Raw genomic sequence first — 18,800 nt, 5'->3', positions numbered from 1 at the left:
AATGCCTTGACTTGGAGGGGATTTCCCTGAAAACTGCACTGGCTTTGCTGAGAGGGGGCTGTCTTAATTGTTCCCTGTGCTTTCCTTTTCAGAACAGACCCTGTGCTAAGGAACAGCAAATGTCCAACAGCAGCTCCATGGCCCAGTTCCTCCTCCTGGCATTTGCAGACAGGCGGGAGCTGCAGCTCCTGCACTTCTGGCTCTTCCTGGCCATCTCCCTGGCTGCCCTCCTGGCCAACGGCCTCATCCTCAGCGCTGTAGCCTGTGTCCACCACCTGCACACCCCCATGGGCTTCTTCCTGCTCAACCTCTCCCTCACAGACCTGGGCTGCATCTGCACCACTGTCCCCAAAGCCATGCACAATTCCCTCTGGGACACCACAACCATCTCCTACAAGGGATGTGCTGCACAGCTCTTTTTCTTTTTCTTCTTCATGTCAGCAGAGTTTTCCCTCCTCACCATCATGTGCTACGACTGCTACGTTGCCATCTGCAAACCCCTGCACTACAGGACCCTCCTGGGCAGCAGAGCTTGTGCCCACATGGCAGCAGCTGCCTGGGCCACTGGATTTCTCGATGCTCTGCTGCACACAGCCAGTACATTTTCCCTGCCCCTGTGCCAGGGCAATGCCCTGGGCCAGTTCTTCTGTGAAATTCCACACATCCTCAAGCTCTCCTGCTCACACTCAGGCTACCTCAGGGAAATTCGACTTCTTATGGTTATTGCCTGTTTAGTGTTCAGTTGTTTCATTTTCATTGTTTTCTCCTATGTGCAGATCTTCAGGGCTGTGCTGAGGATCCCCTCTCAGCAGGGACGGCACAAAGCCTTTTCCACGTGCCTCCCTCACCTGGCCGTGGTCTCCCTGTTTGTCAGCACTGTCCTGTTATCCCACCTCAAACCCCCCTCCATCTCCTCCCCATCCCTGGATCTGGCACTATCAGTTCTGTACTCAGTGGTGCCTCCAGCACTGAACCCCCTCATCTACAGCCTCAGGAACCAGGAGGTCAAGGATGCCATAAGAAAAATGATGACTGGATGCTTTTCTGGAGCAATTATGTGCCAGGTTTCTGATGTGTAGCATTCAGAATGGGACTCCTTAATGGCCCAGCCTTCCTGCTCAGGTTTGTTGTGGAGGTCATCAGGTTGTTCTTGCAATAATTTTCTGTGCAATGAAATATTATTATGCATCTGCCTTCTAATTTCATGTCTACCCATTGAATTTGACCCAGAGATGTATAAATGATGAATTGTACTGGCTGAGTATTTAAACAAAATAAAGAACCCTGCAGTGCCTTCTTTGTCCAAGACCCTTCTTCTCAGATGTTCCTAAAGGACAACACACTGCAGGACAGGGTGTATTTGCAAACTGGGAAGGGGACAATATTCCCAGCCCAGCAGCACTGCCAGGGAGCAGCAGAGCTTGGTCTTTGCAGAGCTGCTCTCTTGCCACTTCCACACTGTCCTCCTGAGCCCCTTTCTCACTGTAAGGCCTGAGTGCTCTCTGAGCACAGTCCTGGGGGGTGGAAGCCCTTGGAGCACAGGCAGGGACAGGCCCTGAAGCAGAGCTGGGCTCCCTTACAGCATCTCCAGGATGCTGTGGGATCTTCTAAGGGCAGTGCATGTACTGGATCACTTCTTCTGTGTCCTTGCTCCAGGGCTGGAACTCTCCTGCAGTGACACCATGAAACTCCTGCTCTCTGCTTTCCAGGTTTCATTTTCAGATCCAGTCTTCCCCTCCTGTTCACAGGGACATCCTGGGAGTGCTTCAGAGCTGCCATCCTGGGGCAGCTCCTGCTCAGTGTGGGCAGGCACAAGGTCTCTCCACCTGCTCCTCTCACCTCCCCAGTGCCACTGTTTTCTGCAGCCTCCTCATCCTTGCCCAGCACAGCCCTCCTGGCACAGTTGGACACAGCCCTTGTTCTACCCCCTCCTCAGGCACCTGCCCAACCCCCTCAGCTCCAGCCTGATGGCCAGAAACCTTCAGGGCAGGGAGGCACTGGGGAAAATGCTGAAGAAACCCTTCAGCTGCACTCAAATCCAATTGGAGGGGTTGGTCTCTAGGAAGAAATCCCTTCTAATCCTCCGGAACCACCAGGACAACCTGTGTTGTGTCCTAGGCACTCCTCTGGAAGTGTGGGATATGGAAAAGGTTTTGGTGTCAGGGATATTGAGAAGGCTGGGCAGTGTCCAGACCTCTCCCAAACACTTGGAAAGGCCAGAGCCATCCCAGAGCTTCCTGGGGCCTTGGCAAAGGCAGACCTGGAACCAGTCTGCAAACAGGGCAGCAAGGAGGGTTGGGAGAGTTCCAGACTGCTCAGGCTCAGCAGGGAAGGGGATATGGCAAGTCCTCCTGCAGCCATTGCCAGGCATTGAAAGGACAAGGCAGGGATTGCAGAACCCCTGTGGGAGGGAAAAGAAAGGGATGTTGTGTGCCCAGACTTTATCAAGGTCTTTGATATGGTCTGCTGTGGTCTCCTTATGGCCAGACTGGTGAGAGCTGGACTGAAGAAGTGGAAGATGTAGTGGATGGGATGTTGGCTGAATGAAGAGTGTCCAATAAAATCCATGGTACAAAGTCCTCTTGGCAGCAACTTCCTGATGAAATCCCTCAGTGACCAACACCTTGAACACCACTGTAGAACATCTTTATTAGCTCTCTGTACATTGGGACAAAATGTGTTTTCAAGTCCTTTGTGAATGATGCCAAATTTCAGGGAGCTCTTGAGCAACCCCTAGTTTAAAGACACATACTGGGGCAGGAACTCCAATGAAATCAATTCACTCCTCTTTTACTCCCCACCAATACAGGGAGACAAAATACAAGGAGATATAAGTGAAAAAAATAGCAATTGACTGACAAGAAATATAGCAGCAAAAACAGCAATACCAATAGAACAGTTCAAAGCTACAACAGAGAGGGAAATTGCCTCCTCTCTCTCCCCCTGTCCCAACTCCCATTTGTAAACAGGTGAGAACAGGGATCAACACATGCCTCCCTTTCCCCTTTTCCCTCTGAATGAAGAAAGAACAAAAAACATATCCACTGGAAAGAGGGGGCAAAGCAAAATGTGGGAAACTCTCTGCTCTGAGATCAGTTGTGCTGCCCAAGAACACGCTGACTCCAGAGGTGTCCAAGCGGGGCAGAGCCGGCGACTCCGGTCCGTGCGGCGGTGGGGGGGAGGCAGCGGCTCTGCTTGATTCCATGGAGTTCTGGGGAGGCACAGTGGCCCCTTGGTTCCAAGAGGTTTTGAGATATCTCAGGGTTCCTTTCGTTCCAAAGAGACCCTGCATGCCACAGTGGTCCCTTGGTTCCATGAGATTCCACAGTGTCCCTGCATTCCTTTGGTTCCATGAGGCCCTGCAGTGTCACGGTGCCACTTGATTCCGTGATGTTACAAAGAATCAGAATGGCCCCTTGATTTAAGGCCAACTGCACATGGGGCTGCCTTGGGGGGAGTGTGGGCACCCAGGCAAGGGAGTTGTCACCTCCCTGGACTCAGCCCTGGGGTCACCACATCTGGACTGGTCTGTCTGTCTGTGAGGTTCCCCATTCTGGAGGAATGAGGAAGAACTGGAGAGGGTCTAGAGCAGATCTGACAGGATGGAGCTTTTGTCCATATTGGAAATAGAATGAAATCTCCACAAAGAGTAGCATTGAAAGTTCGGACTGAAGGTGAAGAAAAAGAAATATCACTCAATAGGGACCCTTGTGGTGCAAGAGGTCACCCAGAGGGAGTCAGGATCAGCCCATGGCTTTGTGTTCCAGGGAACAGCCAGAGCTGGTGCAGAGACATCAGGGAGGGTCTAGAAATGCTGCTGGGAGGGGGGTGGGAAAGCAGGAGGGGTGTGTGCAGCCTGCAAGGCCAGAGCAGCAGCAGGGCCAGGCCAGGACAGCCTGCAGGAGAGATGGCCAAGGGCTCTGGCAGGGCTGCAAGGCCCAAAGGCACCCAGGCCTTTGTCCCCTTGCCTCTGGCAGCTGCCTCTGCCACTCAGGCCACCACAACCAACTTGCCTGGCAGGTTCTGCCCTTGGTTTCTGCCTCGCCCCTCCCTCAGGAGCCTGGCAGGGGTTGCCCAGTTTGGGCCTTTGTTGTTCCTCCCCCTCCCATCCCAGTGCCCCCCAAACAGCCCTGAGCCAGCCGGGAGGGACAGGATCTGCTGGGCCAGGGCCTGGGGCTCAGGCCTTGGCCTTTGTGCTCCACAAAACCAAGGCAGGCTTTGCTCAGCATTGCAGGGGCCTGCCCAGAGCCTTTGTCTGCCTGCACTCCTGGCCTCCAAGGAGCTGCTCCAAGGAGTCCCTGGGGAGGCTTTGTCAGGGCCTGCCCTCAGTGGGGCCCAGCAATGCTTCAAGGCACTTGGACTTTGGCTTCTGACTTCTTCAGCAGCTGCTTCAACCTTCTCTCAGTACCTCAGGATCATGGGCTGGGCTGCAAACACACCGTGGGGCTCATTAAATTCCAGAAATCTCTCAGGATCTCTTTGTCTTCCTTTAATTGTCTTCAAGGCAATTTCAAAACAAGTCTTCAAAGTTTTTACTTTGTTTTTTTAATTCAAGGATGGATATTTTGTAGTTCAGAGAAGAGGTGATAGAGGTGTTCTCCAAGTGATCTTGATGCTGAGTGTCTCCTCAGGAGATCCACACTGACCCTGGATGATCAACCTTGCTCCTCACCCCCCAGCCTCACCAGTTCTGCCATGGCCCATCTTGGACTGACAGCGGATGCAACTCCAAACACACTGTGGGACCCATTAAAACACTGAAAAACAAATTATTTCCCTTCCTTTAATTGTCCTCAAGTCTTCAAGAGTTCTACAGCTAATTAGAGTTGTTTTGTAGTTTAGCTAAGGAGGATGACTTTAAAGTGAAAGTCATGAAAAATATATATTTTTTGATGAAAGGGAATGATTTACACAGATCCTTTGGATGCAAGAGGGTTAGGGAACAAAGGAATTGGATCCAAAGATAAGGGGACAAAAGACATTACTAGCACTTAATCATTGACCAATTGAACAGTTATCAGGTGATTCAATAGCATGTGCTGTAATTTTAACAGTGACTGAATTATAGATTCACAAGAACAACATTCCTACCACAGTCAATTCACACCCACACCCAGGCAGAGATGTGTGGACACATCAATAGCTGGGTGTGCAAAGGTCCCTCTCCCAAATTCTCCTTGTTGTCAGGGAAACACTCCCCCAAATCCCTTTGTGTTTCCCAACAGACAAGGGTCACAGCTGGAGGAGTGTTTGTTGAGGGGGATCGGAATTGTCCTGGGCATCAGGGAGGGCCTTTGGAGTGTTGCAAACTGGAGGGTTCCCGAGCTGGGAGAGGCTGCCAGAGGCGTCCCACTGAGAGGGAGGTGCTGGGGAGCTGCCAGGGCCTCCCTCAGCCCCGCTGGTTGTGGGCTCACAAGGGGACTGGCTTTAGTTATCTGCTGAATTTCCATCCTGGTGTCAGGAATGACTGGAGTTTCCAAAATATTTGGGAATTGTATCCAAACTTTTTCATTTGGGTTAGGATTCAGGTAGGGAATGTTCCAAGGCTTTCATGGGATGACTGATTATCCTTTGTTCCCCAGCTCTTACACCCATCCCAGTCAGATGGATGGTTTATTGATAATGTGTCCCGAGGGCCGGCACCTCCGATGCCATAGAAACCCCTCCCCTGGATTAGGAAACCTTTGGAATTCAGGAGGTGTTCCAGTGGAGCATGACAATGAACAGCAATTTTCCTAAAGCCCAGACCCCAGCAGAACAAAGGCAGGCCCCCTCAGTGACAGAGCAAAGGTCCCCCATCCCTGTGTCCCTGTGGCCGCTGAGGCGGCAGCGCAGGCCCGAGGCGGTGCCGGGTCCCGGTGCAGCCGGGGCAGAGCGGCGGCTGCGCGAGCGGCAACCCCGGCGGTGAGTGCGGCAGCCCCGTGGGAGCGGCGGCTCCGGGCACAGACGCCGGCGGCAGCCGCTGTGGCTCCTGGAACCGAGTGGCCATTGGGACACTGCAGGGCCTCCTGGAATCCAGGGGCCGGTGGGACACTGGGGAGCCTCTTGGAGCCAAAGGAACCCTGGGATATTTTAGATCATCAAGGAATCAAGGGGCCATTGTGACACTGCGGGGCCTCATGGAGCCAAAGGAATCCTGGAGAGACAGTGGAAACTCATGAAATCATGAGAGCCATTGTGACACTCCAGAACTTCATGGAACCAAGGGTCTGTTGTGACACTGCAGGGCCTCATGGAACCAAATGAACCCTGAGAGTTTTTGCAACCTCATGGAATCAAAGGGCCATTTCTGGCAGGATGCTCTGCTCTGACAATACCTAAACAATGGTCAGAGAATGCAAACAATGCACACTGTGGTGAGTTACTGCTGCTGTCAAGGTGCTGTTTTTAATGTTGAATTAGGATAAACCCAAAATGTTTCATGAAACTTCAAACACACATCCTGCTTTTTGAAGCAGGATTTGACAGATAAGCTGCTCCCTGGTCTGCAAATATTTCTGGCAGTCAAATTCTTAATAACTGTAAAAGCCCCATCCAACGTCATGTGGCAGATTCTTCCACAGACTTCCGTGAAGTGTGTAGAGCTTCTGCCATGAAGCAGGGACAGCTCTTCATGGTCACTCCCCAGGGGTTAAGTGAAAGAGGGAGAACTACCCCCTGTCATTGTGGGGTGAGTTACCTCAACCTCTGCTTCAGGATTGTTTCTTTTTGCTGGCTTTGATCCAATTGCTTTAATAGAGTTACTTTGATAGACTCCACTGTCCTATCTTACACTACACTACTAGGAGTTTATGACTTTTATACTGTGCAGTAAATAATTCTGTTTAAGGTCTTTTGTCTGTTCACTTGTCTGATCAATTGTCTGTTCATTTGTCATAATAAATAATGAATTTTATTGAAATATTTCTGATTTGCCATCACTAAAACCTGCAGGACAAAGTGATTGAATCACACGTCTAGAATTCCTTCAATTGAAATCAAAATCTGAGCCTGAGATTGGATCCAGCCACAGGCAGGTTCCTCTCTGAGAAGAAATTTAGAAAGCAAGGGGGTCCTTTCTGCCCCTTGTAGCTCAGCGAGACGGCTTCTGCCATCAACTTTGTCTAAGCCTTCCACCCCCCAGCCCCAAGCCGTGACACATGGGCATGTCTTGTGCATGCAGGGCAAACATGGACTCCTGAGCTGGTCATTTGATGTCCCTCCTTGGAGGGAAGAACAAGCCCAATGGCCTGGGGTGAGAGGCCAGTGCTGGGAGCGGCGCTGGCTGTGCCAGGGCACTGCTGGGTGCCCCCACCCTGAGCACTCCCACCCTTGTGCTGGTCACTGCTGGTTTCCTCTGCAGGGCGTTGTGTTGGGCACATCCTGGAGAGCAAAGTGGAAAGCAGATGGAAGCTTTGAGGCCCTGGCCTGAGGAGATGCCCCTGCAGGATGGCAGTGCTGCTGCAGAGGTCAGCTCTGTGCCAGCAGTGCCCGTGGCTGTCCCTGCCTGCAGTCCCTGGGCAGTCCTGCAGCAGGACTGGGACCGACTGCCAGAGCACTGAGGCCTCCAACAACACAGGGCTCTGCAGGACAGTGTGGAAGGGAAAGAAGAGGTGGCCAGGCAGGAGAAGGGCTGCTGCTCCCTGGCAGTGCTGCTCTGCTGGGACTCTTTTCTGGCCCAGCTCTGCACAGAGGCCCCAACCCTGCAGCTGCAGAGAAGTCAGAGAGGAAAGATGTCAGGCAAACAAGCCAATGCAGAGTTCTTTATTTGGTTGAAGCACACAGTGAGTAAAATTCCCAATTTGTACAGCCTGTGGGCCAGGGTAGAAAGGCAAACACTGAATTGAAAATGCTTTTATATATATTTTTTTATGCATATTTATATATAAAGATTTTTTAGTGTAACAAATTCTCACAAAAATAACACCCCGTACCAGGAGCAAAAAATAAAGAAGATATGTGTTGTGGTAGGAATTATTAATGATACAGCAGACATAAGAAGTTAGCCAGAAACCTTGAGATTTAAACACAGGGAAGCCTGTTTATATTTACTGTCTGATATTCTTACAGTATCTTTTAATTAAGTTGACCTAGACTGCAGAGGTAAATCCGTTTTATAACTCTGTTTGCCCCCATCTGCATTGTGTTTGTGATTTAAGTGCAGCTTTACTTCTAATATTACAAGTGAAAATTCTGTAGCAAGAAGGCCCTTTTTTCAAGGTAATGTACAGCTTTTATATACCCAAAATGGAAAGAAATATCTGTTTATCTGTTTAAAGAAAAATATCTTCCTAGACCTTTAACCCCAGCCATCAATGGAATGATTGCCCTGCTTTCCCAAAACCCTCTATATAGCTAAAGTTATGTCAAATAAAGTATTCAGCTTTGTACCCACAAACTGGATTGTCCGTTATCGTTCAAACCGTCTCAGATATGTTGGGCCTTTAATGAAGTCCATAACAGGATTGACCTTTAATGAGGTACAACACATGCAGAAGAAGGAGAGTTTGTTGCTTCTGAAAAACACCCAGTTATCAGTTTCCTCAGGGCATCCTTGACCTCCTGGTTCCTGAGGCTGTAGATGAGGGGGTTCAGTGATGGAGGCACCACCGAGTACAGAACTGACACCACCAGATCAAAGGATGGGGAGGAGATGGAGGGGGGCTTCAGGTAAGTAAACATGCCAGTGCTGATAAACAGGGAGACCACAGCCAGGTGAGGGAGGCACGTGGAAAAGGCTTTGTGCCGTCCCTGCTGAGAGGGGATCCTCAGCACAGCCCTGAAGATCTGCACATAGGAGAAAACTATGAAAATGAAACAACCAAACCCTAAACAGGCACTAAACATAAGAAGTCCAATTTCCCTGCGGTAGCCTGAGTGTGAGCAGGAGAGCTTGAGGATGTGTGGGATTTCACAGAAGAACTGGCCCAGGGCATTGCCCTGGCACAGAGGCAGGGAAAATATATTGGCTGTGTGCAACAGAGCAATGAGAAAGCCAGTGGCCCAGGCAGCTGCTGCCATGTGGGCACAAGCTCTGCTGCCCAGGAGGGTCCCGTAGTGCAGGGGTTTGCAGATGGCAACATAGCGGTCGTAGCACATGACAGTGAGGAGATAAAACTCTGTTGAAATGAAAAAGGCAAGGAAAAAGAGCTGTGCAGCACATCCCATGTAGGAGATGGTTGTGGTGTCCCAGAGAGAATTGTGCATGGCTTTGGGGACAGTGGTGCAGATGCAGCCCAGGTCTGTGAGGGAGAGGTTGAGCAGGAAGAAGTACCTGGGGGTGTGCAGGTGGTGGTCACAGGCTACAGCACTGAGGATGAGGTTGTTGGACAGGAGGGCAGCCAGGGAGATGGCCAGGAAGAGCCAGAAGTGCAGGAGCTGCAGCTCCCGCCTGTCTGCGAATGCCAGGAGGAGGAACTGGGTGAGGGAGCTGCTGTTGGACATTTGCCGTTCCTTAGGACAGGGTCTATTCAGAAAAGGAAAAGACAGGGAAGAATTAGGAGATACCCCTCTCAGCAAAGATACTCCATCTTTCATAGTAATCCCCCCAAACCATTTTAATTTCCCTTATGCTGGCTCAGAGTGGTGTGAGCAGCAAGAATTCCGGCCATGTGCTGCCAAGGGCTCAGCTTTGCTCTGCTGCAGTGGCGACATGGAGCTGGTTTGTGACAGCTCTGATGATCACAAGGGATGTCAGATGTAACTTACCTTCAATGGAAAAGCTCCATTTCTGACCCCCCTAATCACAAGAGTGTGATCTGCTGAACAGAGGCTTCTATTGTCCTTAGAATAATTCTTCTGTTAGATATGTTCCACCATTAAATCTGCAGACTGTTCTTTTTGGGAGTAAAAATTCTCCTTTTTATTGCTAAAAATGTGAAGAATCTTTAGAAAAGACAAAAGACAAAAGGGCTCAGCTCTCTGTGGTTGAAAGCAGAGCCAGGAGAGCTGCAGAGTCCTTCAGTCTTTTTCCCATCTGCCCTGCTCTTTCCCTTGTGCTGCATTCACTTTGATTTCACACAAATAAATATTAAAAACCACATCCACAAATAACGTGTGCAGTGATGAGAGCAGGACAATGTTGTTTCCAAGGTCAGCTCTGTGAAGTGTCCCCTGTGCCAGCCCAGAGGTGCAACTGTGCTGGACAGAGCAGGACAGGAGCCCTCCTGCAGGGAAGCCAAGGGCTGGCACAGGAGAGTGCCCATCCCCAAGGGAAGGCTCAGCACTGCCCAGGATTCTGTGCTCATTTCTGACACTGCCTGAAATATTCACCTCTGAGAGTAAAAGAGTTTGAATTTCAGTGCAGCTTCCTGAACGGAGAGAACAATGTCTATGCTACAATGCCTAAGCAGGAAACACACCTCAGGACTAATTCCTTTCCTGTAGCCCCTGTCTTTTCTGAGCTTTGCAAAAAATTCCATTCAATATGGTGTAGTGGTCTGGAGATGTGAGCAGGTCTGACCCTGCAAGAGCAAGACATGGAAAAGATGCTCCCTCAGCTGCCAGGTTTGCTCCTTGCCCACAGCCCTTCTGCCCCAGCCCTGGCAGCAGCTCCCCGGGCAGGCTGAGAGCTGCCCCTGGCAGGCAGCAGAGTCCCTGCCCAGCACAGCACCCTGGGCTGCAGGAGCCTGCTCTGCCCCACAGCCCTGGGTACCCCTGGCTGCACCCCCGGCTTCACAGCTCTTCCAAAGTGCCCCAAAACAGCCCCTGCACACCCATCCCATCAGCTGGGGCTGGGCCAGCTTTAGGAGATGCCTCCAGGAGCTGCCCCTGCACTGCCCTGCAGCCACAGACTCACCATGTGCAGCCCTGCCAAGATTCCTCCTGCAGGGAGCTCTCAGCCCTCCTGCCAGTGCTGAGCCCCTTGAAGCTCTGTCTGTGCCCTGCTGGTGTCCCTGAGCTGCCCTGGCAGTGCCCTCAGCCCTGCTGGGCTGTGCAGAGGAGCTGCTCACCAGCAGAGCTGTCTCTTTGAAGCTCTTCTTGCTTGCCAGGAGCTCCCTGTGTGCCAGGAGCCCAGCCCAGCTCAGCAGCACAGCAACAGCCCAGGGCATTTCATGACCCTCAGGGAGTTTGTCGTTGTTTACATGAGACTCCCAAGAGTATGTCCCAGAGAGTAAGTTCAAACAGCTTTTCAAGAAGTCAAAATGAGATTGAAACACTAAAGTTTCTTGTAGTGCTAATGAGTCTCACTGAGGGGCACAACTGAGAACGTGTCCCCAGGTTCCAGTTAGAGCAGAAATCTGCAGACAGTGATGACAAGGATGGACAAGCAAGGGAAAGGTGGCTCTGATACTGAATAAACCTTGACTTGTTTCCTTAATCCAAAAGGCCAAGCCCTGATCCCCAGCCCCTGGGAAGGCAGATCCTGTCCCTGCCTCATTCCTCAGGGCTCTTCCTGGGGCACTGGGATGTGGGATGTGCAGTGCCAAGGGCAGGACCATGGGGTGGCACCTGCCAGGCTGCTGAGCAGGGACAAGGAGGCCATGAGGCCCCAGGGCTGCAAGGGCCACTCCCCTCCTCCTGGCATCAGGGGCACAGACAGCAGCCCTGGCCAAAGGCCTGCAGAAGGTGGCTCTGTCAGGGCCTTTCAGCTTCTCCCCCTCCCTGTCTCCTCTCCAGCCCAGGCTGTCCTACGGTGTCCATGCCCTGCCCCTTTCCCTGCAGGCTGTCGTCATCCCCCCGGCTGCCCCACCTGGCTGGCACCTTCCTGCACTGACATCTCTGCGTCCTCCCTGGCTCTTCCTGCACACACAAAGCCTTGGGCTCATCCAGACTCCTTCTTTGTGACATATTGCACCACAACACTGACCTCGGAGGGAAATTTCTTACTTCTTGTCACCAGTCTAGGCCACCCCAGCTGCCCTTGGTGACACTAGTTCTTTCTTAGGCTGTTTTCTGACAGGAAGAAAAGCTCCACCAGCTCTGACACCTCCCTTCCAGACCTCTCAGGCTAATCCTCCACTGTCCTTAATCTTCACAACACTGACCTCTGAGTCCTCAGCCTCTATATACGGGTCCTGTGCTTGAGGCCCCAAATTCCTTCCTGGGAGATCTCTGGGACCTCTCCAAGGTTTTGGAAGATGACAATAGAGTGCTCTTATCCCAGGAAACACAGAGGGACCCTTTTTTCCAAGGGTTGTCTTGGTAGAATGAGGCACAATCTCTTTAAACTTTCTGGGACAAGGGAGCTCTGAGCTCTGGGTACGGAGGGAGCTCCAAGTGCCAACCACTGGAGTGGGAGCTACAAATCATCAGGGCTTGTGTTCTTTGGAGGGCCAGACACTGGGGAGAGTGGTGTGTGTGTGTGCACATGGAAGGACTTGAAGGGCACAATGAACTGTCTCAAAACACTGTCAAAGCAGGAAAATCCCATAAGGCACCACAACCCATAAGCACTGGTGGCAAACAGGAAGGCCTTTAATTCCAAGGCCTAAAGGGAGGTGAAGCTTTGGAAGTAGCCCCCAGGACAGAATTGCACTGTGCAGACTGGGGGAAAGAGCAGACAGCCCCAATAGGAAGTCAGGGCTGGTAAGGCAGGTCTGGGGAACCCATCCAGACAAAGATTCCCACCTGCAGACTGGAAGCACAGCGGGCAAAACTCCCACTGTGGCAAGCTGTGGGAAAGGAAGCAAGTCCTTGTAGACGTGCCAGCCCAAGCTGTGGGAACAGCATCTACCCCCCTGAATACCTGGGGCTTGGGCTGTATAAAAGTGATAGCCCAGAAGCACAACTTGGGGACCCTCCACGGAGCAGAGCAGGGTGAAGAAGGACAGGTGGGAGCCTCAGGGATCTCCATGGTGTGATACACTTACTTCATCTCTGTCTCTCTCTCACTGGCTTCCCACCACCCTCTTCTTCTCTCTCTTTCCATTTCTTTCTCTGTCTCTCCCTCCTATTTACTGTTTAATCAAAGCTGGACTGCTGACTTTGGCACATGGTCTCCTTTACAGCTGAATTTGGGCAGAGGTGTCTCTTAATAATGGGAACCTGAGAGCATCCTTGAGGTTTTACAGTGTGGGAATGGTCACTGGATTCCATGAGGTTCCACAGAGTCTCAGGGTCCATTTGGCTTCGTAAGGCTCTGCAGCGTGATAATGGACCCTTGATTCCATGGGTTTGCAAAATGTCTCAGGACTCCTTTGGTTCTAGGAGGCCCCACATATCACAGTGGCCCCTTGGTTCCATGAGATTCCACAGTGTCCCAGGATTCCTCTGTTTCCATGAGCCCTGCAGTGTCACAATGGCCCCTTGATTCCATGAGGTTCCACAGTGCCAATATGGGCCATTGATTTCTTGAGGTCCACAGTGTCCCGGGGTCCCTTTGTCTCCATGACGCTCTGCAGTGTCACAGTGGCCCCTTGATTCCATGAGGTTCTGAAAAGTCTCAGGGTTCCTTTTGTTTCATGAGGCCCTGCAGTGTCACAGTGGCTTTTGAGTCCCCGAGGTTCCTCAGTGTCACAATGACCCCTTGATTCTATGAGGTCCCAAAATGTCTCAGGGCTCCCTTGGTTCCATGAGGCCCTTCATGGAACAATGAACCCTTGGTTCCATGAGGTTCCACAGTGTCCCAGGATTCCTTTGATTTCATGAGGCCGTGCAGTGTCACAATGGCCCCTTTACTCCAGGAGGTTCCACAGTGTCCTTGCTGGAACACACAGGGCTGTAATGTTGTCACCCCTGCAGAGCTGACCCAGCTCTGGGCTCCAGCACAGGAAGGACATGGACCTGTTGGAGCGAGTCCAGAGGGGACCAGCAATAGGATCAGAGGGGTGGAGCAGCTCTGCTGTGAGGAAAGGCTGAGAGAATTGGCATTGTTCAGGCTGGAGAAGAGAAGGCTTTGAGGTGACCTAATTGTGGCCTTGCAGTGCCTGAAGGGAGCCAACCAGAAAGACGGAGAGAGACTTCGGAAGAGGGCCTGGAGTGACAGGACAAGGGGAATGGCTTCACACTGAGAAAGGGAAGGGTTAGATGGGATATTAGGAAGCATTCTGGACTGTGATGGTAGTGAGATTTTGGCACAGGTTGCTCAGAGAAGTTCTGGCTGCCCCATCCCTGGAAGTGTTCATGGCCAGGTTGGATGGGGCTCTGAGCTCTGAGTCTAGTGGAAGGTGTCCCTGCCCATGGCAGGGGGTTGGACTGAGATGCTCTTTAAGGTTCCTTCCAACCCAAACCATTCCATGATTCTGTGACTGGTGGGGGATGTGGTGGTTGGAGCTGATGGGCACAGAGACCCCAAAATGATGGAGTTTTCCATTCTGAGTGAAGGAAGGAGGGGGCAGCAGAACTGACACCCTGGACTGCTGGTGGTCAGACTTTGTTCTTTTTGGGAGACTGACTGATCTGGGTGTGAGTATGGATGTGCTGGAGGGCAGGAAGGCTCTGCAGAGGGATCTGGACAGGCTGGATCAATAAGGCCAAGTGTCAGGGCCTGCCCTTGGGTCCCAACAACCCAAGTTGGATATGAGGCAGAGTGTGCCCAGGGGGGCAAGAAGGCCAAGGGCATCGTGGCCTTTGTGGAGAAGAGTGTGGCCAGCAGGAGCAGAGAACTGATTGCCCCTCTGTGCTGGGCACTGGGGAGGCCCCACCTGGAGTGCTGTGTCCAGTTCTGGCCCCTCAGTGCCAAAAGGCCCTTGAGGGGCTGGAGCGTGTGCAGAGAAGGGAACGGAGCTGGGGAAGGCTCTGGAAAACATGTCTGCTGAGGGACGGCTGAGGGAACTGGGCTGGTTGAGTGTGGAGAAGGGGAGGCTCAGGGGGGACCTCATTGCTCTCTACAAGGCTATTTGAGAAGTGGTTTGTAATTTTTATAATCTGTGTATATAGATACATATGCCTTGTATTTGTGGAAAATAAATCCATTTCATTCAATGTCCCATTTCACCAGGGAGAACCTGCGTTAAACTTTGATTGTATTTTGTACTTAATGAGTTCGTATCATTAATGGTTGGGAATGTTGTAGAACTCACATTTGACAACAGGAACAGCAGGAACAGGAGACTTCAGGTATTTGCAGAGGAGATTTTTGGGGCCTCTTTTTTGGTTTTGGGAACACAAAGGCTGATGCTTGGCAAGGATAGAATATTGTTATTGTAGTGTAGGTCATATTTTTATGAATTGATGGATGTCCTGCAGCAAACAGGGCTGATGTGCAAATGTGTGTGTCACTGTGTTCTGGAACTGGGTTGTGTAACTGTCTGATGGGATCTGTGAGAACTAAGAGTTGGTGTTTAGAAATGATCTCAGACCTGAAGAACAACAGAGCATATCTGAAATCCCATGGGAATTTTCAGTTTAGAGGGTCAAACCCACAGATATTGCACAGTCTGTTACAATGAAGGCAAGACCAGTCTGAGGATAATGAGGGGACTGAGCCTGTGAGACCCAAGACTTGTGTTCCTAATGTTAAATCCTGAAATGTCTAAAGCTGCAACTTTTAACTGACCTGCTCTTCAAAAAATAGCAGAATTAAAGATTAAAATTAAACCCCGCAGTGTCAGGAGCAGATCTTGGCTGACCTGCATGTTCCATGCTAAATACAAAACTGAGCACTTCAGTCATAATGGTCTGCACCTTTCCTGGATTGCCCTGATGCTGTTTGTGCTGAACAGGTGTTACAATAAAGGCAGTTTTACCTGTCCCTTGTTTACTTTTCTGAGCTCTTTGGAGCTGTCTTTTCTTGTAAGAGCAATATATGGTTATCTATATTTGTCTGGTGGTAATTTCTCAAGGGATTTGTGTACAGGACTGGGCCTGAATTTCTTGAGTGGTTTGCACAGGTTCTTTGATAACACATTCCCTGGTGATACTTGAAAGTTTTTTATAAAATGTCTTTTGTAGCATATGCTGTCATCTGTAATGCTTGGTTGTTTGTTTATTTTTCATTCAGGGATGGGACTTGTGTAATACTCACAGTCTAATGCTTGGTCCTTAAGATTTCTTTATTATTTTTAATTTTAATTCAAGTGTTTTAGTATCCCATTTTCCCTGCAGATATGTGGAGGAATTGATTTGCTCACTGTAAGCAAAAAAACTGCTCTTGGTCGAAGGACTGGTAAGTTGTTCTTCCTTAATAACATTTACTTTTTAGCTTTTTTAAAGACCTTCACAAAGGTCTGGCTTTGCACAAAATGATATGTAAAGCCAGGATGGTTTTTTGCTTATTTAGTTTTATTTCTTTTTAAATTAAACTGTGAGCTGATAGACTTCAAATCATTCCTCATATAGTCAAAAAACCCACAAAATTGGCAGGTTTGAGTAGAAAAATTAAAATTAATAATTAAAAAATTATTCATCTCTACTGGATGAATACGGGAACAGAATCTTTTCCAGTTTCCTGAACTAAAAGGAATTTGGTCTTGACCTTTTTTTGTCCCTGCCACATTTTGTGACTTTGGACCAGTTTTATCACCGAGTTCAATCCTGAAGCAAAAAAGTGGAATTCATGAATTGGAGGAATTCAGTTTTTAATGTGTGTCCATGAGCTTAGTTTTGATGCTTTTTGGCAAGTATTTAATCTCTTCTGCTCCTGGGCTCTGTGAGTTTTACTACTTTGTTCCTTCAGAAGTCTTAAACTGTTTTTCCCACTGCAGGTCTGTGTAGAACAGCAGATTTCTTGCCACGTTTCTCCTTCCAGCTCTTCCTCAAAACTCTTCCTGTGCCATCCACTGACACCTTTCTAGCCCCCAGTCATCTGCTCGAATCTCTAAAACATGTGACTCATGTTCCATTTTTATATTCATCTTCACATGACTCCTGAATCTTTCTGTGTGCATTTTTGTTTGTTTTCTCACTGGGTTGTAAATGAGCTGTTGTCACATCTGGTTTCTTGGGTAGGACTTTGGGCTTTCAGTTACACACCGAGTAATTCTTCCCTCCTTTCCTGGTTTATAATCCTTACCTAAAGGAAGGGGCTGAATGTGAAAGCCTTAATTTACTTAATGCAACAGTTGTCTACAAAAGAAGTTGCTTCAAACACCAATTGCAAAAGCATCCAAATGTGTGGATCCTGAAAGATCCAGTATTGCCCTCTCTGGTGAGCGTAGATAATGTTTAGTTGAAGCACTGATGTTTATTTTCCATTTTTTTAAGAGAAGAAGGAAAATACTTGAAAACACCAGGAGCTTTATTGAAGTTGACATACTTTGCTTAAGGCAATAAAGTTTATTCTTTCAAACTAACATCCAAAAAAGAGTGCATCTGTGAATAAAGTCACATCTTACCGGGAATTCCTCTCTAAATGTGAGAAACCTGGCAAACAGCCTTAGCTAAAAATACCCAAACCTACGTGACTTGTGCTTTGACTGTTGTGCTTACAGAACATCTGATGGTGGTAAAATATAAATATGTAAAAAATGTTTAAATAAAATAAATGTTTAAATAAAATAAATGTTTAAATAAAATAAATGTTTAAATAAAATGGTATCCCAATAAAAATTCAAATTCCTACGCCTTAAATACATTAAAAAAATATAAATAAAGATATAAAAAATGTTTAAATAAAATAAATGTTTAAATAAGATGGTACCCAAATATAAATTCGAATTCCTACGCCTTAAATATATTAAAAAATACAAATAAAAATATAAAAAATGTTTAAATAAAAATTGTTTAAATGAAATGGTATCCAAATATAAATTCAAATTCCTTTGCCTTAAATATATAAAAAATATAAATACCTAAAAAATGTTTAAATAAAATAAATATTTGAATAAAATGATACCTAAATATAAATTTGAATTCCTGCGCCTTAAATATAAAAAAATGTAAATATATAAAAAATGTTTAAATAAAATAAATGTTCAAATAAAATGGTATTCATCAAAAAACTGAAGAGAAAAACTTTGTAAATTTTGTTTCAGAATCGTTGCCTTGAACCTTTGGTCGAGGTTGGGAATGGTTTGTCTCCCTTGGCAGGGGGTGTCAGTACTCTTTGTCATTCTGACATGACTGCCCAGGTCCCTGATTTTATCGTGGCCAAAATACTGGGCTTGGAAACCAAAGCAGGAGCTGGTAGGTAACAGCAGCTTGAAAAATGGGCTGATGCCTAATTGATGTGACAGAAGGAATGAAAGACTCGTGACAGCTAAGAAAAAAATTGGGCTTTTCAGTGCCTACCTCAGGTTAGGATGACTGCCTGTGTCTTAGTGGAGGAAGATGTTTTTGTAACTTTATTGAAACTTGTTAGTAAAATGTGCCTGAATTCCTAAGGAAACAACCACTGTGAAATCTTTAAAAACCAAATGTGGATTTCCAAAGTGTAGAAGTTGCTATTAATATTTTGGCCATTCTGTGGCATCTTTTTGATGTATGAATAACTCTGAGAACAAGAACGTGTTCTTAATTATAACACATTGTCAGGTCTGTTTACTGCTAATTATTTTAAAAAGTTGAGAGAAGAGTTTAAGATGAAAGTTGTGGGGTTACTTGCAAAGTTTTTGGTACAACCAATGCAGTTGAACCTGGTGGGGAAACTTGCCCTTAAGTTGGTTTTGGCAGATCTCATGAGTGTCTAAGGCAGAGGCCAACCCAGCTGGAAAGAGCCTTTCAAGGGTGACTAAGATGTAACTAAATTACCTTTTTGAGAGGTGGGGAAAGCTGATGTAAGGAATAAAATTTCCTTATGTTAAGCTTAGTAAAAATATAATAATATATAAATATTAAAATTATTTTAATGGTCTTATGGGGTTTTCACTGTGCTTAAGTTCGTACTTCTGAGTGTTTGATTGTCACAATAATGGACAGCTTTGTAGTGGTTTTTTATTTTTTTATTTTTCATGTTTTGATACTTTGGTCAAGGCATTAACATTAAAAATCATTCAAAATTG

At 48.2% G+C, this 18,800-nt stretch overlaps 2 protein-coding genes and 1 pseudogene across 2 annotated transcripts in view; 1 reads left to right on the top strand and 2 right to left on the bottom strand.

Moving 5' to 3' along the window:
* Positions 1-18,800, bottom strand: part of LOC135405272 (zinc finger protein 501-like) — an 895,895-nt gene that overhangs the window by 729,953 nt on the left and 147,142 nt on the right. The window lies entirely within an intron of this gene.
* LOC135404562 (zinc finger protein 850-like) overlaps positions 1-18,800 on the top strand; it is a 147,430-nt pseudogene that overhangs the window by 115,162 nt on the left and 13,468 nt on the right.
* On the bottom strand, positions 8,115-9,423 carry LOC135405417 (olfactory receptor 14A16-like). Its single transcript, XM_064640113.1, has one exon. The coding sequence runs from the start codon at positions 9,421-9,423 to the stop codon at positions 8,452-8,454; it is 972 nt and encodes a 323-aa protein (XP_064496183.1). The 3' UTR covers positions 8,115-8,451.

Source organism: Pseudopipra pipra, chromosome W, assembly GCF_036250125.1.
Source record: "Pseudopipra pipra isolate bDixPip1 chromosome W, bDixPip1.hap1, whole genome shotgun sequence".
NCBI lineage: Eukaryota > Metazoa > Chordata > Aves > Passeriformes > Pipridae > Pseudopipra > Pseudopipra pipra.
This window is presented reverse-complemented; position numbering and strand designations above follow the sequence as displayed.